Below are 25,715 nucleotides of genomic sequence, written 5' to 3' on the forward strand. Positions count from 1 at the left end.
GCCAGAATTTGAGAACACCCGTGGTGCTGTGGCTAGAGCGAATGGCAGGGCCACAAACTGAAAATGACGATTTTCTACTTCAAGGCGTAGAAATTTCTGGAGAGCTGGAAATATGCATCTTTGATATCGATAAAAGCCAAAAACTCCCCTCCTTGGAGAATGGCAACAACCGACCGGATTGACTCCATGCGAAAGGATCGGATGTTCAAGTGCCGATTCAGATCTTTGAGATCTAGAATAGGTCTTCTCTGTTTTTGTAACCGGTTTTGTAACCATAAAAAGGTTTGAATAAAGACCTGTGCCCTGTTCCTCTAAGGGAACCTCTGATATCACCGACTTGGATAATAGATGATCCAGCGCTAGAAGGAGAGCCTTCTTCTCTGGGTCCTTGGGAACATTTGACCTTGGAATACGAGGAGATGGAAAATCTCAAAACTCTAGTTTGTAACCTAGAGTAACAGCAGAAGCCACCCATCTGTCTCGACATTGTTCCTACCAGATCCTTGAAAATTGCAGGAGCCTTCCCCCAAAGCAAGAGGGGGCACCCCTTCATAAAGAGGCTTTAGCATTTTGTTTTGTGGGCTTTCTGCCCCAGGGGTTTTCCCCTTGAACCCGATGGTTGAGGCCATTGAGACTGCCTAGAGGCTGGTTCCCCTGGTACAGGAGAAGAAGCACGCTTAAAATGGGGAAATGTTTGAATTTCTTCTTTACTGGTAAAAAAAAAAAAAAAAAAAAAAAAAAAAAAAAAAAAAAAAAGCTTTTGCCATTACAGATCTTTTGTGGGTATTTATCCAAACCCAATTGTATATAACCTTTTTTGCCAATAATCAATCCTTTATCTTACAGTATTAGATTAATACACAGTCTCCTATAATGTAACCTCTAATGAGCAGGCCCTCCGATTTGTGTATTGAATTGTAACTGTACTGTTTGTCCTCTTGTTGTAAAGAGCTGCACAGGCTGTTGGCACTATATAATAGAAGAATTCCACTGAGCAAAGACAATGCAGGTTTCGTTGAACTTTCCATCAATTTCTTCAGCTTGATACCTGAGCAAAGACTGATTAAACAATGTCAGAAAGTCATGAGATACTATTGCACGGGTTAAAAGGCAGGTCAACATGTTTTCTACAAGATTTGAAAGTGGATAAAGAGCACACCACTTTATCCCAGGATAAAAACCTTAATGTGAGACACAAAATTTTTTTTGCAACAGTTCCAAAATATCAAGTACACCATAGCTCTGTTTTTTTTTTTTATTTCCTTTAAAAAAAAAATAAAACAACCTATATCTATTATTTTCAGGCTCCATATTGTCCACAGATGCACCTTACCACTGCTAGTGTAGAGTGAGCAGTGCTGTTATTTCATGTCCCATGCTTGTGTACCACAAAGCCCATAGAGCTCAATGTGTCTGCATGTTAATGTGTAGAACACCTTGAGGGTAAGCAGGAAAGTGGGGCTGTGATAACATAGAAGGGGGGCATGAAGGGAGCAAATGTAGCCACAGTAGCACAGGAAGTCTGAGACAAGCATTAAAAAAAAAAAAAAAAACAAACACACCCGCTAGTTTCACGTCACTATAAAAATGCTGGTGTAGTGTCATATTTTGCTGCCTATCACAGGATGCTGCGGAAGTGACGTTGCTGCCAGAAATTGTGTACTGCGCATGCGCGATGCGCTCCAACATAGTTTCGGCAATACAGTTCAGCGAAACCATCACATAATGTTACGGAAGTGATGTTACACATAACACAAACACTGGGCCATGCATTACAACACTAATACTTCCCTTGTTACCTAGTAGGTTTTGCATTGCTGGGACTTGTAGTGCCTATCCTGAGCTACATGCTTCAATGTTCAGTGTCCTCATCCTTATCCCCGAGCTTCAATTTTCAGTGTCCTCATCCCTATCCCCGAGCTTCAATGTTCAGTGTCTTCATCCTTATCCCCCTGCTTCAATGTTCAGTGTCCTCATCCTTATCCCCGAGCTTCAATGTTCAGTGTCCTCATCCTTATCCCCGAGCTTCAATGTTCAGTGTCCTCATCCTTATCCCCGAGCTTCAATGTTCAGTGTCCTCATCCTTATCCCCGAGCTTCAATGTTCAGTGTCCTCATCCTTATCCCCGAGCTTCAATGTTCAGTGTCCTCATCCTTATCCCCGAGCTTCAATGTTCAGTGTCCTCATCCTTATCCCCGAGCTTCAATGTTCAGTGTCCTCATCCTTATCCCCGAGCTTCAATGTTCAGTGTCCTCATCCTTATCCCCAAGCTTCAATGTTCAGTGTCCTCATCCTTATCCCCTGAAAAGCTCTCATCGGTCTTTTGCTGGCCGAAATTCCGACCCCCCCATTACTTACCTGAGGTCAATCACTCTCCAGCAATTTCCACTAGTGTCTTAGCCTTACGAGACTCTCCTACCGATTGGGTGAGACAGCAGTGGCGCCATTGGCACCCACGGCTGTCAAAGTCAGTTAGCCAATCAGGGGAGAGAAGGGGCAGCCAGGGCTCTGTCTGAATGGACATACAGAGCTGTGACTCAGCTCAGTCAACAGGAGGCAGGAGCAGCGAAGAGGAGAATCCAGGCGGCTGTGTGCAAAACCAACTGTACAGATGAGGCAAATATAAAAAAAAAAAAAAAAAAAAAAAAAAAAGAGACTTTACTATCACTTTAAATGGCAGCTTAGATGTGCATCACTGGGATTGGATGCCTTATATATAATCTCTGAAATTTTTCTGCTTTAGCAAGGAGTGCCATCAAAAAGGAGCCTGTATAAATAAACAAGTCTGAAACAAAACTGGCTTTATTGAAGTGTTGTGGTTTGGAATCAAATGCCATTCAGACTTAGGCCCCTTTCACACGGGGCGGATCAGGATATATTAACCTCCTCATTGTATTAGAAGTCAATAATATTCTCAAGTATCCTTTATCACGGCCTTACAGCACGTAAAGCTAGGTATATATTGCTAGTTTATACCGGGTGAACCAGAAAAATAAATAAATATTATCAGCCAGGAGGTGGATAGAGGAACCGTCCCTGCTGTGACATTGTATTCAGACAGTGGAGACTCTCGGCTGGCAGAATACAATGATCAGAATACACATACCCCAAATAGCCAACAGCCAAGACCACTCAACTAAGTTTGAGTAGGACCCCCTTTTGGCCACCAAAATAGTCAAGACATGGACTCCACTATACCTCTGAAGGTATGCTGTGGCAGCATATCCTTTACCCACCTCACATATATTTCCTGGTATTGAGGTGGTTATACCGGGATCATAGTTGAGGGTACAACCAAACCATGATCTTGGCATCTTCATTTACGTCAGGCAATTCCCTAGGCTCCATGCACACTGGACATTAAAATCACGTTCTTAAAAAAAAAAAAAAAAAAAACACCCAAACTCCCAAAAATGGCTGTTTGAGCCTCAGTGGGCATGGAGCCTTACAATGTATAACGTAATCCTAGCTAGCTATACAACCACTGGATTGCTTTAAAGGCACCCCCACCATTACCGGTTTCTCCTGCCCGATCAGGGAGCACAGTAAGCGGCAAAAATGCGACTGGTAGCGGCATGCTCCTCAGGTACCGATACTGATGTTGTTCTTCCCACCGTGCGATGTCAAAAATAACGAGGATTTTGTCACTTCCAGTTTGTCTACAAGCAGTCACTGGCTTGTGAAGCAGCAGATCAAACCGATCTCTGATCTGCTGCTTTGGAGGCCAGGAGGAGAGATCTGAGGTCTAAGACCCCAGATTTCTCCATAAAAAGGAGTACCTTTAACAGCCCATGCAATCACAAGGAATGCGGTTCATCCCTTCTGACAGCAATAAAAGTGATAAAAATAAAAGAAGGTGAAGAAAAAAAAAAAAAAAAAAAAAAAGTCAATAAATATGTGAACGGCAATAAACGCATGACAGAAATGTCAGAAAAGAAAAGTAGTTAAGCCACCACCGGCTTGCTTTCTTTGCATACTGCATCCTTGTGCCATCTCTTCCCCAGGTAAGCGATGCACACGGTCATCCATATGATGCAAAAAAATTAAAAATAAAGTGTTTTAATCGGATCAGACCACCTATTTCCACTTCACCGCAGTCCAGATCTGATGTTCACATGCCCACTGTAGGCACTTTTGGCTGCGGACATGGGTCAGCATGAACACCCTAACCGGTCTGCAGCTATACAGCCCCATACTCAAACTACAATGCACGGTGTTATGGAACCTATTGAACCAACATTAACTTTTTCAGCAATCAGAGCTACAATAGCTCTTCTACTGGATCAAACTACATAGGCCAGCCTTTTCTCTTGACGTGCATCAATGAGCCTTGGCTCTCCGTGACCCTGTTGCCAGTTTTTCATCTTCGGACCACTTCTGGTAGGTCCCGAGTCTGACCACAAGAGCAGCAGTTTTGGAGAAGTTCTGACCCAGTCTAGCTATTACAATTTGGTCCTCAACAAAGTTGCACAAATCCTTACGTTTGCCCATTCCCCCCCCCCCCCCCCCCCACACTTTTAACACATCAACTTCAGGGACAACACGTTCACTTGCTGCCTAATAAATCCCACCTACTTTCAGATGCCACCATCATGAGAAAATCAATGTTATCACTTTACCTGTCAGTGGTCTTAACCTCCTCGCGCCCGCCCTATAGCCGAATTACGGCCGTAGAGCAGGCGCGTTCGTCCGGGCGGTCGTCCCTGGACGGCTTGATGTTTACTTCCGCAATGCGCGCCGCCGCGGGCGCGCATCGCGGAAGTTCTGTGTTCGCCGTGTCCCCCGGGGACAGGCAAACACAGATCGCTGTAAACGGCCAATCACAGCGGCCGTTTACAGCGTGATCGGCGTGTCCAATGGGAGATGATCTCATATGTAAACATATGAGATCATCTCGCAGCGCCGCTCTCCTTCCTCGCACAGACAGTGCGAGAGGGGAGAGATGAACGGCTGCAGCGGCAGCCGTTCTGATTGTGGAAAAAAAAAATTAAAAAAATGAAATAAAAAGTGCCATCCGCCCCCAGCAGTGCCATCCGCCCCAGTGCTACCCGCCCCAGTGCCACCCGCCGTCAGTGCCACCCGCCGTCAGTGCCACCCGCCGTCAGTGCCACCCGCCGTCAGTGCCACCCGCCGTCAGTGCCACCCGCCGTCAGTGCCACCCGCCGTCAGTGCCACCCGCCGTCAGTGCCACCCGCCGTCAGTGCCACCCGCCGTCAGTGCCACCCGCCGTCAGTGCCACCCGCCGTCAGTGCCACCCGCCGTCAGTGCCACCCGCCGTCAGTGCCACCCGCCGTCAGTGCCACCCGCCGTCAGTGCCACCTGCCATCTGTCATCAGTGCCACGTATCAGTGCCATTTGTCATCAGTGCCACCTGTCAGTGTCACGTGCCATCTGTTGTCAGTGTCACGTGTCATCAATGCCACTTATCAGTGCCATCTGTCATCAGTGTCACGCGTCATCGGTGCCATGTATTAGTGCCATCTGTCATCGGTGGCACATATTAGTGCCACGTATTAGTGCCATCTGTCATCGGTGCCACGTTTCAGTGCCACGTGTCATCAGTGCCACGTATTAGTGCCACGTATTAGTGCCACGTGTCATCAGTGCCACGTATAAGTGCCACGCGTCATCAGTGCCACATATTAGTGCCATCTGTCATCAGTGCCACATATTAGTGCCATCTGTCATCAGTGCCACCTGTCATCATTGCCACGTATCAGTGCCATCTGTCATCAGTGTCACGTGTCATTGTCCTGGTGCTTCAAAAGTGTAATAAATAGTCAACAAGTTAGATGTGTAACTTATGTTCCTAGAACACATGATGGCGCTACCTGCATGTTGGGCCTCTCTATGTGGCCAGGCTGTGAAAAAGTCCCACACATGTGGTATTGTAATACTCAGGAGGAGTAGCAGAATTTTTTGGGGGGTGTCATTTGTGGTATACACATGCCACGTGAGAGAAATAACCTATTACAATGACAATTTTGTGGAGAAAAAAAAAAAATGAAAAATCTTAATTTTGCTAAGAATTGTGGGAAAAAAATGACAACATCAAAAAGCTCACTATACCTCTTACTAAATACCTTGGAATGTCTACTTTCCAAAAAGGGGTCATTTGGGGGGTATTTGTACTTTCCTGACTTGTTCGGGTCACAAGAAGCGAGATAGGCCACCAGTACATCAGATGTGATCAATTTTGTGCGATTCGCACCACAGCTTGTAGACTCTCTAACTTTCACAAAGACCAAATAATATCCACTAATTTGGGTTATTTTTACCAAAGACATGTAGCAGTATAAATTGTGACCAAAATTTATGAAGAAAAATTAATAATTTGCATAATTCTGTCACAGAAACAAAGAAATATGCGTTTTTTTTCAAAATTTTCGGTCTTTTTTCATTTATAGCGCAAAAAATAAAAACCCCAGAGGTGATCAAATACCACCAAAAGAAAGCTCTATTTGTGGGAAAAAAAAGGACAAAAAATTCATTTGGGTACAGTGTTGCATGACTGAGTAATTGTCATTCAAATTGTGAGAGCACCGAAAGCTGAAAATTGGTCTGGGCAGGAAGGTGTTTAAGTGCCCTGTAAGCAAGTGGTTAAAGAGGGAGTCCACCGGGACTCCGCGTTTTTTTTTTTTTTTTAAAAGCCAGCAGCTACAAATACTGCAGCTGCTGACTTTTAAATAGTGACACTTACCTGTCCAGCGCGCCCGCGATGTCGGCACCCGAAGCCGATCGCTCGCTCGTGCCGCCGCCATCTTGGGTATGGGAATCAGGAAATGGAGCCTTTCGGCTTCATTTCCCGGTTCCCTACTGCGCATGCGCGAGCCGCAATCCGGACGGTCCCCGCTGCCTCTGGGAGCTGTGTGTTTCCCAGCAGGCAGCGGGGCACTTGCTGAAGGGGGCGGGCGCTTGCGGAAAGGGGCGTAACGTACACCCCTTTCCGCAGAGAGCTAGCCCGGAAGTGGGTACAGTTACCTGGATTATCCAGGTAACTGCACCCCCCTCCCCCCTGAAAGGTGCCGATTGTGGCGCCGGAGGGGGGGGGGGGGGGATGCCGATGAGCGGAGGTCCATTTTAGGGTGGACCTCCGCTTTAACGTTATGGCTAATGTATATAGTATCACAAAGTCTAAAAGGCCGCCCTGAAGAAAAACAGAAGTATAATGCTAAGAAATACAACTCAGCAAGATTTTTGCATTTTCACCTCATCATAGCTTAGCACAGCTATACTGTACATGCCTGTAAATGCTGTCAAGTCTGGCAATTTTCTGTGCAGTCTGTCTGCTTGTCTGACAGGAAACTACCCACTGCAACTTGTCTGACTCATGCCTTTACAGATTACAGTACTTTACTCCTTACACTGTTTTCTGAAGAAGGCCTTAAAAGTTTAAATATGGTCATAGATGCCTTTTTATTTTTTTATTTTTTAATATAGCCAGTGGGCTGAACACAAAAAAAAAAAAAAAAAAAAAAACATACTGAACAGACCCCCCCATCCACACAATCAGGGCTGTGCAATGATTGTATTCTGACAGCAGAGGGACAAAATAAGGTTTCTAGTACAAAGCACGGCAACAAAGAAATTAACCACTAGGTGTCCACTCTACAGATGGCTGCAGAGCGGACACCAATTGCCGGGAGACCGTCCCTGGACGTCCCGTTTACTTCCGCAATGCGCGCTCCCGGGAGCACGCATCGGGGGAAGTTCTGTGCTGGCCGTGTCCCCCGGACACAGCCAGTCACAGATCGCTGTAAACGGCCAATCACAGCGGCCCTTTACAGTGCGATCGGCGTGCCCAATGAGAGATGATCTCATATGTAAACATATGAGATCATCTGTCAGCGCCGCTCTCCCTCCTCACACAGACAGCGTGTGAGGAGGGAGAGATGAACGGCTGCAGCAGCCGTAAGTAATATCCCCAGTGTGCCATCTGTCATTGCCATCTGTCCCCAGCTCCATTTGTCCCACTGCCACCTGTCAGTGCCATTTGCCCCAATGCCACCTGTCAGTGCCACGTATAATGCCATCTGTCGTCAGTGCCACGTGTCCTGGTGCTCCAGGGCCTTCAAAAGTGTAATAGGTAGTCAAGTTAGATGTGTAATTTATGCTCCTAGAACACGTGACGGTGCTCCCTGCATGTTGGGCCTCTCTGTGTGGCCAGGCTGTGGAAAAGTCCCACACATGTGGTATCATAATACTCAGGACGAGTAGCAGAATTTATTTTGGGGCATTATTTGTGGTATACACATGCCATGTGAGAGAAATAACCCATTACAATGACAATTTAGTGAAAAAAATAAAAATAAAATCTTCATTTTGCAAAGAATTGTGGGGAGAAAAAAAAATGACAACACCAAAAAGCTCACCATGCATCTTACTAAATACCTTGGAACGTCTACTTTCAAAAAAAGGGGTCATTTGGGGGGTATTTGTACTTTCCTGACTTGTTCGGGTCACAAGCAGTGAGATAGGCCACCAGTACATCAGATGTGATCAATTTTGTATGATTCGCACCACAGCTTGTAGACTCTCTAACTTTCACAAAGACCAATATCCACCAATTTGGGTTATTTTTACCAAAGATATGTAGCAGTATAAATTGTGGCCAAAATTCATGAAAAAAAAAAATAATTAGCAAAATTTTATCACAGAAACAAAGAAAAATGCGTATTTTTTTCACAATTTTCGGTCTTTTTTCATTTATAGCGCAAAAAAATAAAAAATAAACCCAGAGGTGATCAAATACCACCAAAAGAAAGCCCCATTTGTGGGGAAAAAGAAAAAAAAAATAAATAAAAAAAAAAAAAAAAGGACAAAAAAATTCATTTGGGTACAGTATTGCAAGACTAATGAGTAGTGTGAGCACCGAAAGCTGAAAATTGGTCTGGTCACGAGGGGGGTTTAGGTGCCCAGTTGTCAAGTGGTTAAAGACATTTTTGGTGTATGCATTTTTTTAACAATTAAGCTCCATCCAAACTTATGCAGGTGCAACAGTACATGCACATTTGAGCATTTCGCTTAGAGCAGTTCATTCATTTTAATGGGCTGGCCAATCTATGTGTGAAAACTCCATGATAGAAGTGCATGACTTTTTTTTTTTTTTTTTTTTTAATTGCGCACACCAAAAAGCATGATACTTTGTTGCCATGTGTTAGCAAGATGTGTTGGGAAGCCACTATGGCTTATGGCATGGTGTCACACCAATAAAACAGATGCATTGGTTTGCGTGCATCACAGAAATGAAATGCACACAATCTCGTGCCTGTTCCCACAATGCACAAGTGTAAACCTAGCATTCTACTACAAAAAATAAATAAATAATAATCTGAGAGGAAAGATTTAATTAGGGTGAATATAGTAGAAGAGGTTAAGCACTTCAATACCTTGGGGTATTGTGAGGGGATATCTGAATGATGCCTGCAGCTAGAGGCATCATTCAGATGATATTCTTTCCAGTCGGCGATTCTGTGCAGTTCCGCCGCTTGATCATTCTTATAAGCATTCTTCTGCCGCCATCCAGAGCTTCTCCAGGTTCTCCTGTGCCATTGGGAGCCCAGAGAAAGAAGAGCCCGCCGCCGGATGACGACGATAGAGATTTCCAGGGACCAGCCGGTCACCAGTCATCTCTATGACCATCGGAGGCCCGGTTGTAAGTAAAAAAAAAATCCGCAATCACGGCCGTCAGCATGAGACCGGTAAATTTTTGTTCTCGAGCTTATGCTTTCCAGCCTGGAGGAGAGATGTGGGGTCTTATTGACTCCGCATCTCTCCACAAAGAGGACCTGTCACAATAGATTCCTATTACAAGGGATGTTTACATGTAATAGGTCATTTTTTTCTTGATAATGTTTCCCTTGTAATAGGAATAAAAGTGAAGAAAAAATAAATAAAAAATAAAAAAAAAGTCCTTGTCCCCGGTAGCTCGCGTTCGGAAGCGAACGCACATGTAAGTCCCACCCACATATGTAAATGCTGTTCAAACCACACATGAGGTATTACCGCGTGCGTTAGAGCGCGTGCAACAATTCTAGCACTAGACCTCCTCTAACTCTAAACTGGTAACCTGTAAAAAAATTAAAAACATCGCCTATGGAGATTTTTAAGTACCGAAGTTTGGCGTCATTCCATGAGCGTGCACAATTTTAAATCGTGACATGTTAGGTATCTAATTGACGTAACATCTTTCACATTATACAAAACAAATTCGGTCAACTTTACTGTTTTGTTATTTTTTCATTCATGAAACCGTCCCCCCACCCAAAAAAGGCATTTGAAAAATTATTGCGCAAATACCGTGCAAGATAAAAAGTTAAAATAACTGCCATTTTATTCCCTAGGGTGTCTGCGTTTCTCTCCCCTCTCTTACAGGAGGCTCAGCAGCAGTGGGATCCAATAGCTCCTGCTGCTGCCAATCAAATCCTGAAAGCAGAGGTGGGGCTGAGCTTCACTATGTGTCAATAGAGGCACACAGTGCAACTCGGAATTGAGCCCACACGGGAGCCCCTATAGCAAGCCCCCAGGACCCTAGAAGAGGATGATGGAACATGATTGGTATTTTAGAAAAAAAAAAAAAAAATACAAATCACTAACTCTTGATTAAGAAGATAGCTGCAGATTTTAACATTGTAATCTGTTTTTTTAATTTTTATCAGTTGTCACACCAATGGTGCAGGCTGCAGCTTACACAGCGAGAGGGTAACTGCCAGTGTAATGAATGGAGCTCTTCTATAATTCTGACTGTTTTATCAGAAGCTGCATCAGAGCTAGTAAAATAGAGGGTGGCTGACTGACACACACAGATGTTCCATGGATTAACAGGGGTACTCACAGGACTGAGCTGTCATATTTGACACAGTTTGGACCTGTACAATGCTGGAGGCAGTCAGGCATTGTGGAGACAGCAAGAGGCTTCCACCCTAGCTGCACCAAGAGAACAGTGCCTGAAGTGTGTGCCCCACCTGGACCTTATCTTAAAGGGGTTCTGCACTCATAATATATTTGCCCATTCTGTTGCCTCTAGACCGTACATTTGATAATGCCACGTTTTTTTTTTTTTTTTTTATTAATCTACCTTTTGTAATTCGTAGTTTTTTTTTTATTTTCCTCCCCTGCGGCGATGGGCTAATGCACCCGGAATCTCGTGAGATTTCGGCTAATACACCCTAAATCTCGCGTGATTTCGGCTATTACAGCCGAAATCGGCTGTAATAGCCGAAATCACGCGAGATTTAGGGTGTATTAGCCGAAATCTCACGAGATTCCGGGTGCATTAGCCGCAATGTCTCCTGGGATTACTTGGACGAGATCCCAGGAGACAGTGCGGGCTTCAGCAGGAAATTATGCTGATCCCCGCAAGAGACCGCCCATCGCCGCAGGGGAGGAAAATAAAAAAACTACGAATTACAAAAGGTAGATTAATAAAAAAAAAATAAAAAAAATAAAAAAACATGTGGCATTATCAAATGTACGGTCTAGAGGCAACAGAATGGGCAAATATATTATTATGAGTGCAGAACCCCTTTAACTATTACTGGCCACATAATGTGGTGGATGTATTAACAGGCTCTCTTATAACTAGAGGCAAAGCACTGGTCCCTACGCTTGCCTCATCCATCCACTTTGTTGTAATTAGACACTCTGCCTCCTACCACAGCACTCTGATAAAAAGAGGACACGGATTTGAAGGACCTTAGCCATTAATACTGGCAAACTTATCAAGTGTCCCCCATTTCCAGTGGGCTGAAAACAGCAAATCCCCAGTGGCTTTTATTTCTTCTGTAAAATGGGCCTGCATAGATGTGCCTTGTGAAACCTGAAACATCTTGAACCCCTTCCCAAGAGCATTTAATCGAGTCTTAATGCTGAGCGGTGGGGCGGACTTCCCGATCAAGCGTTCGCTAATTGGCCATCACAATGCTCATGTGACTGCAAGCCCATCCTGCTATCTGATCACAGAAACTGGGAAAATGGTTTCATGCTTGCGTTTGTAAATCTTTAAAGAAGTAGAGCCTCTTAAAAAAAATATTATATAAATAATATACACCCTGCAAGGTAAAGGCATAATGAACTATTTCCCCCGCATCAGCCCTCGTTCACCTCCTCTGACGCTGCCAGCTATCCTGGAGTGACTCGTGGGTATAGCTGCTCCGGCGCTGTGACTGGCCAGAGAAGACATGACATCACTCCCCACGCATGTGCGCTGGTGCCACCGCTAACGCATGATCGACGTTCGAAATGGCACGCTCACAACCACTTTAAAGTCGCGAGAGAGCGAGCGATCTTCATACACACAGGAGTGGTGGAGGAATTGCACCTCATTCCTGTTCAATGAACATGCGATTCTATGGATATATGGAAAGAACTCGCACTCTGGAATCCATCCAAATTCTTTATTTGATAATCACCAAGTACAAAGTAACTGCTAACAGGTTTCAGCAGAGCCTTGTTCACAGTAGAGCGCTGCTACCCTGTGTGTACATGAGTTTCTATGCAGTGCAATTTGCGTCCATTTATTTTGTATTGACGCAAATTGCAACATAAAGTATTGGTATTCAGTATAGCAGGGAGTATCTGACCAAAAGTATCGGTACTAGTCGATAAAAAAAAAAAAAAAACTGACATCGGTACAACCCAAGGGCACATATCCTTTACCATCAAGGAAGACACTTATCAAAGCTGGAGCAAAGAATCTGGAGTAGTTGTGTGTGACAATCACCTTCTATCTTCAGCTTGTTCCGTTATAGTGGAAGTAAACCCTCCCATCATTTTCAGCAAAGGAAGCTGCCATTCTGGCCTCTGTTTAGTCTTCAACTGTCATGATGCCCCACATGTGATCAGTTAGGACACCCGCCACTGGATGTTTTAACATCCAATGTGACAGTTACATTCTCGGAATGTTTCCCGGAAATTTTACTTTTGAAACTGTTAAATCTATGGGTTTACTTCCACTTTAAGGGACAGTTCACACGACGTGCAGTCAAGTGCGTTTTTTTATGCATCAAAAACGCATGGAAAGTAGGCTAGATGGTTTTTAATGGCATAGTTCACACCACTGCTTGCAGTTCCAGAAAAAAAAATTAAAATAAAAATGGAACACGCTGCATTTTTCCTGCACTTGACTGAATTGGAATGCTGTAAAATGCAACAAAAACGCACTGGAATGCACATGCACGCACTGGAACACAAGTCCTTATTTAAGGTTAAAAAAAAAAAAAAAGGGGGGGGATGCACCAGACTGCATAAAAAAAATGCACTGGAACGCATTAAAAATACACACGCAGAAAAGCATCTGGAACGCATCCGGTCTGCGTTTCTATGGTGTGTGAACTGGCCCTAGAAGCAGAACCAAACCCTTCTATCCTTTACAGCTAAGGAAGCTGCCATTATAGCATCTGTTTGATCTCATAGTTTTTTCATAGTTAATAAGGTTGAATAAAGACATCAGTCCAACCAGTTCAACCTGAGTGAGTGTCTACAATTGTCCCCATCCCTGTACATTGTACACTCATGTTGGTCCCTACCCTCAAGGAGCCCACAATCCAATTCATATCCTAGGGCCAATTTTGAACAGAAGCCAATTTACCTACCTGCATGTCTTTGGATTGTGGGTATCCGTATTAAAGTGCAAGAAAATGTAATTGATGTATTTGATGTAGTTGATTTACATTTTCTTGCACTTTAATACAGATACTTCTATGCACTTTATTGTTTGGCACTGTTTGCACATTTGTATGTACTGTATTACTATTTTTGTCATTTTAATTATTTATATTGTTTTAGGGTATACACATGTAGCTGTATTATAGTTAGCGCCACATAAAACACCTCCCTTTATTTTTATGCTTGAGTGTAGAGAACACTTGTATATGTGAGCAGCTTTCTAGGAAAATTTTATTTAGTTCTTCTGGCAAGGTTGTGCGCAACAGTATTAATCTATTTTACATACTCATGTGATCAACTATGCCACCAGCCATTTGATGGTTTGACAGTTTGGCTGACAGCACAAGCAAAATGCGACAGTCAGCATTCACAACACACCTTGAAATGCGAGCGTTGTGGGATACAGTTAAATCAATGGGCTTAGCTCCCAAGGCATGCCGTGAATGCCAACGGTCATAGTTACTTGTGTTCTCAGCAGAACTGTCAAGCCATCAAATAGCCGGTGTCTTAACTGATCATATATGCAACAGCATGGCAATCACAGATCAAACCAGGGCTAAGATGGCAGCTTCCTTGGCTTTAAAGCATAGGAGAGTTTAATCCCACTTTAACCTCTTCACAACCACACTATAGCCAAATGACAGGTACAGCACAGCCACACATTGCTTGGGCATCATACGACATCCTTCTGTAATCGTGCTTCTGGCACGCATCTGCAGATGATCAGATTGAGGTAAACAGCCAATCACAGCGGCTCTTTACAATGTGATCAGCCGTTTCCAATCATAGCTGATCACAGCGTACACGGGATTTTCCAGTTATCGCCATTCCGATAACTGGCAAACACTGATAATCAGGACACTGATCAGAAGTGAAGCCTTGCCCATCAGTGAAGGAGAAAAATTACTTAATCTACAAAAATTTATAAAACAGAAACTAAGAAAAACTTTATTTTCTTTCAAAAATGTAGGTTTTTTTGTTTGTCAAAAAAAAAAAAAAAAAAAAACTGGCGATTAAATACCACCAAAAGAAAGCTCTATTTGTCTTAAAAAAATAAATACAATTTTGATTGGGTAAAGTGTTGCATGACCACACAATTGTCATTCAAAGTGTGACAGCATAGAAAGCTGAAAATTGGCCTGTACAGGAAGGCGGTACAAGTGCCCAGTAGGCAAGTGGTTAAAGAAGTACAGCCAAAACTCGTTTCACCATACTTCTGTGGATCACAAAAGTGCATTTCATTCTGCATGCCTGTGACCCGTTCTCAACAGACAATGGGCCGAATCCTGCTGTCGGCTGACATCACAGACCTGGTGTTCTATCAAATAGTGCCCTCTGTCGAAAAATGCCCCCTCAGAGCTGCGCATGCACAGTACAGAACAGCAAAACAGCCGATTTCCCGGTCAGCTGTTGTGACAGCATGAAGACACATAAGCAGATCGTAGGAGGCACCATCCAACACTCCAATGACCGCCTAGGGAAAAACGATCGGCAAAGCGCAGAGGGTCAATACTATTCTCAGATTCTGCCTCGTGCTTGTGGGACAGGTTCAGCGTATTGAAGGGCGGGCTCAGGCATTTTGCAACAAAACCAAATCCACTCTGCTATCCAGCTAAATATGCTCTGCAAAACGCTGAACCCGCCCAACAACATTAAAAAACCCACCCTTCATTACACTGAACCTGCAAGCAAGAATCAGAGAATAGCATTGTCCCTTGGCGCTCATTATTATTCAGGATTTATATATTGCCAACAGTTTGCGCAGCACTTAACAAAATAAAGGCAGACATTACAATTTGGTACAAGAAGAATCAGAGCACCCTGCTCATTAGAGCTTACAATCTAAAAAGGAAGGGTCAATTGATACAAATGTAATAGCTGTGGGGGGATGAGCTGAGGGAGAAAGTAAAAAACAGTATATTAGTTAGAAGCAGGATAGGCTTCTTTAAAGAGAAGGGTTTTCAGGGATCGTCTAAAGATGGATAGATTAAGACACAGTCGGACAGATTGGGATAGGGAAATCCAAAAGATGGGAGAGGCAATAGAGAAATCCTGGAGGCGAGCATGGGAGGAGGTGATAAGGGAGCTAGAGAGCAGAGGAGGCTCATCAGAGGTCGTGCCTCCTACAATCTGGGCAGTCATTTTCACAACCACTGATCGGGAAATCAGCAGTTGTGCCATTCCCGTACTGTGCATGTGCAGTCCTGAGCAGGCATTTTTAGGCCTCATGTACACTGCTGCTGGTAAACGGATGTTTAGAAGCAGTTGGGCATTTTTTTTCAACTGCTCCTGAACTCTCTATGTTCTCTTATAAGTACATGTACACAGGGTTCTTCATAGTCGTTTCTAGGCAGTTCTGTTTAAAGGCTTTTTTCAGAACCCTAAAAAAAATAAAAAATGCGTTCAGAAGTTGTGTTTAGAGGCATGCCAAACCCAGCAACTAGCATTTAGCCAGGTTTTGGGTACAGGCGTTTTTCATTTTTGGTTATTTTGAAGTGCTTCTAGGTGTAAGCGCGGCTAAATGCCCGTTTTTTAGATGCTGGTTTCTAGCTGCCAAGTTAAATCTTTCAGGAGAGGCTGAACCATATCTCATGTACATGAAGCCTAAGACAGAGGGCATTATTCAATAGAACACTGGTCCAGGCTTGGGAAAGATCTAGCCATAAGATTAGGATCTGCCCACATGTCTGGACCGGCACCAGCGAGTATCGGCCACTCCTGCCCCCTCCACTGCCCAGCACTCTAGTGACACCCAGTCAGCAGCTCTCTTCTCACTGAAAGCCAAGTGTTTGATCGCTCGGTTCTCAGTCTTGGATCCAGCAGACAGATGTAGCATCCACCTAAGGAAGTATAAGAGGGAAGGGTGGGGAACCACAACACATACTTCTCGTTTAAGCTTTAAAAATGAGCTAGAATCTGATTGGTTGCCAGTTTTGGCATATCCCCCCTCTGTGCATTTATACCCTTTGCCTGCTTTATGAAAAGTGCACCTTTGTTTATCAATGTTGGGGGTATCGATTTCATTTTTGCAAAAGGTGGAGTATCCCTTTAAGCACAGGACAAAGCAATGTAAGCAGCCAACTGTACACAATGGCCATTCTAGCAAATTCCAGTGTTTATCAGGCATGCAAGTTGGGTACAGGGGCTGCCCATAACATGGAGGGTGTGAGCGGCCCTCCCTGGGACAGTGCTAGTAGCAGGCCGCTCACCTCAGTCCCCGGACACCCTCCCTACACACTGAGAAGCTCGCACACTCACCAAGGACCAGCGCCATGGCCAGCACGGCCTCCCACAGCCTCCTGTGCCCGGCTGTCTCCATTCTCCTCATCTCCCGAGTCTTACTGAGAAAAAGGGGGGCGCCTGTAGATGCCAGCAACAGAACGGGGAACACCGTACCAGGACTCACACCGTACACTCCACTGCCAGGAAGCTCACTCACATACACAAGTCATATGCAGTGACGTCACCGCATCACGCGCTCTCCCGGGCTTTCAACCACAATAGGCCGCTGTTTTGTCAGATTATGTAAAGGAAGTGACGTTCCGTCGCCGCCATCTTTTTACACCCCGTACTCGTCCACAGTAAAGATACAGTGAGAAGGCGGTAAGCAGGCATCTTGTAACACCCACCGAAGTCATGCATGTCACAGTTCTTTTTAACAGTAAACTGAGTGAAATACAGTGTTTAAAAATCCGTCTGACTGTTTAGATGTTGAATTTTAAAAGCCTGCTGATCTCACAGGTTTGTTAATATGACAGAACACCACTGCTTTGAAAAATCAACATCAAAACAGTCAAACGGATTTTAAAATACTGAATTTCACTATATAAGCTGAGTTTACTGTTAAAAATAAGTGTACAATGCAAGACTCCCATGGGTGTAACAAGAGGTTCGCTTGCCGGTGTGTTGTCGAATACTGTCCCCCATCGGATAGTGTCTGCCCTATACTGCGCTTGCGCAGTACGGAGGGCAAAGGAGACGCTGAAAGTCTCCGAAGGTGAACAGCGGATCTTCAGCTCGACACAGCATCTCCGCACTGAGTCCAGGTTCAAGCCCCACCATCCAAGTGGACACAGAGTTAGAATAAAAATATGCCGAGCGCAGCAAGGCTGTGCCCGAAGCGTGGCGAGCGGTGAGCCCGCGAGGGGCCCTGTTACAAAGCCGTGACTATTAAGTGTGCAAGCGCTGTGTACAGCTCATGGTCAGCTGTTCAGCTTCGGAAACTTTCGGCGTCTCCTTGTCCTCCGTACTGTACAAACGCTGCGCCTGCGCAGTACGGGGCGGACACTATCCAATGGGGAGACCTTTCTCGGTGTTTCGTCAGATTTGGTGACCCGTCAGAATGTGTAACGGAAGTGACGTCACCGCCATGTTGCTATACCCAGCTCTCACCCACAGTAAGGATACACTAAGAAGGGGGAAAGCAGACATCTTGTTACACCCACCTGAGTTTTGCATTTTACACTTATTTTTAACTGTAAGCTAAGGCTATACATAACTCCCAACTTTTTGAGATGGGAATGAGGGACACCTATCAGCAAAAGTTTGCAGGAATAGGACACACCCCTTGCCACGCCCCCTTAAAGGAGAATTGTACAAAAAACAAGATTAGTTAAACCCACAAGTGCTTTATTTACCACTACTATTCCTTTATATTGGCTTTTGGAATTTACAAATGCAGCAATTAAAATTAATCAGATGAAAGGTTTAGCACTGAGAAACACTTTTTGATAGCTAAAAAGTGCATATATATATAGATCAGACCAAAATGAGGGACAAATGAGGAGGAATGAGGGACAGAGGGACATTGGTCCAAATCAGGGACAGTCCCTCGAAATCAGAGAAAGTTGGGAGCTATGGGTTATAAAGAGAAATACAGTACGCAGAACGCCATCTAACAGTTTAGATGTTGAATTTTAAAAGCAGCGATCTTCTGCTAGATTAGCAAACCCGTGAGATCAGCAGGCTTGCCGCTGCTTTTAGAATTCAATATCTAAACAGTCAAATGGAGTTCTAAGTACTGTATTTCACTATATAACCTCAGTTTACAGTTAAAAATAAGTGTGAAATTCAAAGCTATGCTCTGTGTAACAAGATGTCCGCTTGCTCCCTTCCCACTCTATCCTTACTGTGGGCAAGTGCGGGTGTAGCAAGACGGCGGTGACATAACGTCACCTCCGTTACACATTATGACGGGTCACCAAATCTGATGAAAGACCGCTTTCTCATTGTATTCTTACTGCGGCCGAGTGCAGGGTGTACCAAGATTCCCTTCCAAAATTTGACGGGTCGCCTAATCTGATGAAACACCGCTTTCTGCCGCAGCGAACCATTTTATCAAAAACCTGATGCTGCCTCACTTCACTATAACCATAACAGGCCTAGTTAGGAGATTTACAAAAATACACTAAAGCTGAATTTTACCCGTAAGAGCTTGATAAAGAAAATAAGGTTCTTTAGCAAGGAACATACATTCCACTTTACTAATCATGCTATTAACATTAGTGTGTGCTGTAAATTTCCTCCAGCATTGCTCCAGTTTCTTCTAGCTGGAGGCTGTAAATCATATAGTAGAACTAAACTCAACTATTTAACGGTTTCCAAAAACGGCTCCAAAAAGCACACTGGGATTGCTAACTGTCAAGTTTGATTGTGTTCTCAACCAAACTGTCAAACTATTAAAGTGGAAGTAAACCCATTAAATTAACAGTTTAAAAAAACAGTTACATTCCCGGAATGCCAGAAATTTAACTGTCACATTGGTTGTGCTCTCAACCAACTGTTAAACCATCCAATGGCTGGTGTCATAACTGATCACATGTGCAACAACATGGCAGTTGAAGATTAAACAGAAGTCAAGATGGTAGCTTCCTTGGCTGAAAATGATAGGAGGGTTTACTTCCACTTTAAATGGCTGGTATTATAACTGATCACATGTGCAGCACCACGGCAGTTACAAATCAAACAGAAGCAGCTTCCTTGGCTATAAAGGGTAGGATAGTTTAATTCTGTTTTAGAGCATTTGTTACCCCAACACTTCATATTTCTGATATGTGTCTGCTGTACCATGTACTTGTATGATAAAGTATCCTGTTCTCTTTGTATTGCTTCCTTTGTGCGAAATCTCTGGTGTTTCTGCCAGTCCCTTTGCTTTCCGACTAAAACTGACCACACCAAGCAGGAGAGCACCACTTGGTCAGTTCTCTATCTGTGCTGGGAACTCAGCCTCCTTTCCTCCAATGATCAACCTTGTCCTGACACGCAGCTGCTGCACAGCCTTTCACTGGCTGTTTCTCCTCCAAGCTCTTATGCAGCTGAAAAGAGAGGTATGTGATCACTTCTACAATGGGAAAAAAGTATTTCTAATGTATTTTATATGTTATTTATTTATATTACAAATGTTTTGCCTTTCATATTTTAAACTGAATAGGTTGTTTGACATGGTGATCATTTAAAATCACTTTAAAAGTGATACTTACCTCGCCTCTATATTGAGAATCGAGCGATTGAACGTCTAAACAAGGTTTGGCTTGTCTTTTTAAAGCTAGCAGCAGATCAGCCTCTACAAATTCATCAATGCCTAAAAAAGGAGAGCAGCTGAGCATGTGCAGAACTGGGTGAGACAGTGTATTACTGGATTTTAAACAGTATAGACCAGAGGTCTCAAACTGGCGGCCCTCCAGCTGTTGCGAAACTACAATTTCCATGAGGCATTGCAAAGCTGAGAGTTACAAGCATGACTCCCACAGGCAGAGGAATTTGTCGTTTTGCAACAGCTGGAGGGCCGCCAATTTGAGACCCCTGGTATAGACACCTTTTTTTGTTTTACATAGCTATACATGCAAAAGGGGCCAGCCTGAAGTCATCTAGCAGGGCTTAATTTTCTGATTAACGTTCCAGTCAATTATTTTTATACAGCCGCACTTTCTGTTTGCATTAGAATAAAGTGATACTAAAGCCTTGTTTTTCTTTTTTCTTAAAAACAATAAACATGTCATACTTACCTGCTCTGTGTAGTGGTTTTGCACAGAGGGGCCCAGATCCTTCTCTTCTCATGTCTAGGGATGAGCCGAACACCCCCCGGTTCGGTTCGCACCAGAACTCTCGAACGGACCCCGCGTTCGTAACGAACGTTAGAACCCCATTGAAGTCTATGGGACTCGAACGTTCGAAATGGAAAGTGCTAATTTTAACGGCTAATATGCAAGATATTGTCCTAAAAAGGGTTTGGGGACCTGACTCCTGCCTCAGGGGACATGGGTCAATGCAAAAAAAAGTTTTAAAAATGGCCGTTTTGGCGGGAGCACTGATTTTAATGACGATTAAAGTGAAAAAAAAAGTGAAATATTCCTTTAAATATGGTGCCTGGGGGGTGTCTGTAGTATGCCTGTGAAGTGCCACATGTTTCCCGTGTTTAGAACAGTCCCTGCACAAAATGACATTAAACGGAAATAACACCATTTAAAACTGCTTGCGGTTTTAATGTTATATCTGGTTCCTGCAATATGGTTGAAAATCATTGAGAAAAATGGCATGGGTAGCCCTCCCTGCCCATTACCAGCCTATTTGGGTCTTGTACGCATATTAAGGGGAACCACGTACCCATATTAAAAAAAGGAAATGCGTGTGGCCCCCAGGCCCTATATACTCAGAACAGCAGTATACAGGCGGTGCAAACAAGACAGGGACTGTGTAGGTTTGTTGTGTTAAGTTGAATCTGTTTGTAATTTTCAACTGGTACATTTTTAAAGTGTAGCTCCAGTCAAAAAAACTATTTTTAAGCTTTTTGGAAAACATAGGGAAGGGTTATCACCCCTGTATAATTTGTTTTGTCGTCCATCTTTTTTCATCTCACTTGCTGCTGTCTGATGTTTGTAAGTTGGATGTTTGAAAGTAGGGGCCTGCCCTATATGCTCTGCAGAAATGGCGGAACAAGGTGTTGGTTTTGCCACAACATTGTAAGCCCTCAAAGTGACTCTTGGTGGGCGCTGGAGCGCCCTGCTGTGAACGATTATATCAAGAATTGTAATTACATGCCATTGTTGAACAGTGGTAGAAAAATTGACCTTTGGTGATTGTGGTGCTGATGCCACAACACTATAAGTCCTCACCGTTACTCTGGGTGGGCACAGGAAGGGGCCCTCCTGTGAAATATTATATCAAGAATTGTAATTACATGTCCCTGTTAAACAGGGGCAGAAAAATTGGGCCTTAGGCACTGGTGCCATCACACTGCAACCTCTGCCATATACTCTAGTTTTATTGCAGGAATTAGCCCTGCTGCAAAGCATTGCATCAAAAATTGTACTTAAACGCCCCTGTTGAACAGGGGCAGAAAAATTGGGCCTTAGGCACTGGTGCTGGTGCCATCACACTGCAACCTCTGCCATATACTCTAGTTTTATTGCAGGAATTAGCCCTGCTGCAAAGCATTGCATCAAAAATTGTACTTAAACGCCCCTGTTAAACAGGGGCAGAAAAATTGGGCCTTAGGCACTGGTGCTGGTGCCATCACACTGCAACCTCTGCCATATACTCTAGTTTTATTGCAGGAATTAGCCCTGCTGCAAAGCATTGCATCAAAAATTGTAATTAAACGCCCCTGTTAAACAGGGGCAGAAAAATTGGGCTGCTGGCATCACCCAGAACCAAAAATGTTCTTCCAACATATCAGCGGAGGAGGAAGAGGATAGACAATCAACATAACAGGACAGTCACTCAGCATCAGCATAGGCAGTCTTGAAGGGATGTGGTATTTCAAAAAAAATTATTCGGTTACATCAGCTTCAGGTGCTTGGTAGCTGTGGGTGATCCAAGACTGATTCATCTTGATGAAGGTCAGTCGATCAACTGATTCGGTGGACAGGCGCACCCTGTGATCGGTAACAAAACCACCAGCAGCACTGAAGGTGCGTTCCGAAAGAACACTGGATGCAGGACAGGCCAGTAGCTCAATTGCATACTGTGCAAGCTCTGGCCAGTGATCCATCCTCAAGACCCAGTAAGCCAGAGGATTTTCAGTGGGAAAGGTGTCCAAGTCTGACCTTGCCCCTAGGTATTCCTGCACCATGTAAATTAGACGCTGGCGATGGGTGCTGGAACCAATCATACCTTGGGGCTGCGGACTAAAAAATTGTCTGAAAGCATCAGTCAGACGGCCACCTTCTCCACCGCTCCTTCTGACTGATGCCTCAGCAACACGTTGTCCAGGACCAGGAGTTTGTGACCTCCCAGTCTCTGGGAACGCGTTGCACAGAGCTTTCTGCAAGGCCTCCCGGAGATGTCTCATCCTCTGCTCCCTCTGCGATGGCAAGATAAGGTCGGCAACCTTACCCTTGTACCGTGGATCAAGGAGAGTGGCCAGCCAGTAATGGTCCCTCTCCTTGATCCGAAGAATACGAGGATCCTTCCGCAGGCTTTGCAGGATCAGGGAGGCCATGCAGCGTAGGTTAGCTGAGGCATTCGGTCCGGAGTCCTCTGGGTCACTAAGGACAACATGATCCGCAGCTACCTCCTCCCAGCCACGTACAAGTCCACGTGTTTCTTGGGACTGTAAATCATCCCTATAAGACTGCTGCTGCTGATGCTGATGCTGAGTGCCAGCCTCCACCTCCATGCTGACACAATCATCCTCCTCCTCCTCTTCCTCCTCCTCACCCTCTTCCTGTGTGATGGGTGGCACAGCAGGAACACTGTCTGGATAAAGGGGGCCTTGAGAGGCAAGGAAGTCCTCCTCTTCCTGCCTCTGTTCTGCCTCAAGTGCCCTGTCCATTATTCCACGCAGCGTATGCTCCAAGAGGTGGACAAGAGGTACAGTGTCACTGATGTATGCACTGTCACTGCTCACCATCCTTGTGGCCTCCTCAAACGGTGACAGGACAGTGCATGCATCCCTGATCATGCCCCACTGGCGTGGTGAGAAAAAACCAAGCTCCCCTGACACTGTCCTGGTGCCGTAGTCGCACAGGTACTCATTGATGGCCCTCTGCTGCGTGTGCAGCCGCTGCAGCATGGCCAATGTTGAATTCCATCTGGTGGGCATGTCACATATAAGGCGGTTCTTGGGCAGGTTCAACTCCTTTTGGAGCTCAGCCAGCCGAGCACAGGCATTAAATGATCGGCGGAAATGCACACAGACTTTCCTGGCCTGCTTCAGGACATCATGTAAGCTGGGGTACCTGCCCAAGAACCGCTGCACCACCAGGTTAAGGACATGAGCTACACAGGGCACATGGGTCAGTTGTCCCTGTCGGAGGGCGGAGAGGAGGTTGGTGCCATTGTCGCAAACCACCATTCCTGGCTTAAGCTGGCGCGGCGTCAACCACCTCTCGGCCTGCCCCTGCAGAGCTGACAAAACATCCGCCCCAGTGTGGCTCCTGTCCCCCAAACAAACCAGCTCAAGCACGGCATGGCATCGTTTTGCCTGCGTACTTGCGTAGCCCCTGGAACGCCTACGGAGCACCGCTGGTTCTGAGGACAGAGCACTGGAAGAGGCCCTGGAGGAAGAAGAAGAGGAGGGGGTGGAGGAGAGAGGTGTGTCACAACCAATAGTAGCATTTTGGAGGCGTGGTGGAGGAATAACCTCCAACACTACTGCACCTTGTCCTGCATCCTTCCCAGCAGCCAGAAGAGTGACCCAATGGGCCGTGAAAGACAGGTAACGTCCCTGTCCATGCCTGCTGGACCATGAGTCAGCGGTAATATGCACCTTACCGCTGACCGCCCTGTCCAGCGAGGCAAGGACATTGCCTTCCACATGCCGGTAGAGAGCCGGAATCGCCTTCCGTGAGAAAAAGTGGCGTTTGGGGACCTGCCACTGAGGAACCGCACATTGTACAAACTCACGGAAGGGGGCCGAGTCTACCAACTGAAAAGGCAGCAGTTGAAGTGCTAGCAATTTAGCCAAGCTAGCATTCAACCGCTGGGCATGTGGATGGCTGGGAGTAAATTTCTTCCGCCGGTCCAGCAGCTGGGGCAGGGACATTTGCCTGCTATAATCGGACGTGGATGTACCACTAGCAGAGTTCCCGGAAGCACTTGGCTGTGACACACCTAATTCTACACCTTCATTCCTCTCAGAGCAGGTTTCAGAGAGGACTGAAGGTCTAGTGGGGTTGGAGATGCCAGCTGATGAGGAGCAAGGAGAGGTCCGCTTTGTTCTTTGGTGTGGGTCTTTGAGGTACGCTTGCCAACGAGCTGCATGGCAGGTCAACATATGTCTGGTCAAGCATGTGGTGCCCAAGCGGCTGATGTTTTGGCCACGTGAGATACGCTTGAGACATATGTTGCAAATAGCAGCGGTGCGATCTGATGTACTCGTCTCAAAAAAGGCCCACACCAAAGAACTTTTAGAATAACGCGCAGAGGAAGCGCCCTGCGCAGGCGGAGCTCTGCGGTGTGATTCAGTCGGTGTGCTGCCCCTAAGCTGGCCCCCAGGAGGGCATCCTGCCTCGTTGGACATGTGCCTCCTCCTCCTCCTCCTCCTCCTCCTCCCTCCTTCCAGGCACCCACGTGGAGTCAGTGCCCTCATCATCCCCTCCCTCCTCATCGCTGTAGCAAACCTGGCAGTATGCTGCAGCTTGTGGAACATGACTGCCAGATTGCTGTGCTTCTTGAGCATCCTCTCTCTCTGCGCTCACGCTACTGCCTTCCTCTAGCTGAGTGTCATCATCAGAGCCCACCAAACACTGGGCATCCTCCTGGAGCATGTACCCAACACTGTGCTCAAAGAGTTCAGGAGACTCCTCAGGAGGACGTGGTGGGTCTAGGGAAGGAGTCACTGATGATGACATTGAGAGGAGGGAAGACAATGCGTTGGCAGCTGCTTTGCTACTACCCTGAGACTGGGTGAGAGAGGATGAGGAGGATGAAGAGGGCTTGGTCATCCACTCTACCAAGTCGTTGGCATGTTGCGGTTCAACATGTCCAGCTGCAGAAAAGAAGGACAAGCATGTCCCATGGCCACGTGCTGATGACAATGCACCGCGTCCACGACCAGCACTGTTGTCTCTAGACACAGAGCCTGCTTGCCCTCTTTTATCGGCTCGCGC

At 45.4% G+C, this 25,715-nt stretch overlaps 1 protein-coding gene across 1 annotated transcript in view; it reads right to left on the reverse strand.

Annotated features, from left to right (window-relative positions):
* LAMP1 (lysosomal associated membrane protein 1) overlaps positions 1-17,138 on the reverse strand; it is a 93,262-nt gene extending 76,124 nt beyond the window's left edge. The window contains exon 1 of the mRNA XM_077482849.1: positions 16,924-17,138. Coding sequence (XP_077338975.1) covers positions 16,924-16,993 — 70 coding nt within the window. The 5' untranslated portion in view covers positions 16,994-17,138. The remainder of the gene's footprint in view (positions 1-16,923) is intronic.
* Between the last annotated feature and the right edge of the window lie 8,577 nt (positions 17,139-25,715).

The sequence above is a fragment of the Lithobates pipiens genome, unplaced genomic scaffold (assembly GCF_037356315.1).
Source record: "Lithobates pipiens isolate NorthernLeopardFrog02 unplaced genomic scaffold, aLitPip1_a1.2 Scaffold_16, whole genome shotgun sequence".
Classification (NCBI taxonomy): Eukaryota; Metazoa; Chordata; class Amphibia; order Anura; family Ranidae; genus Lithobates; species Lithobates pipiens.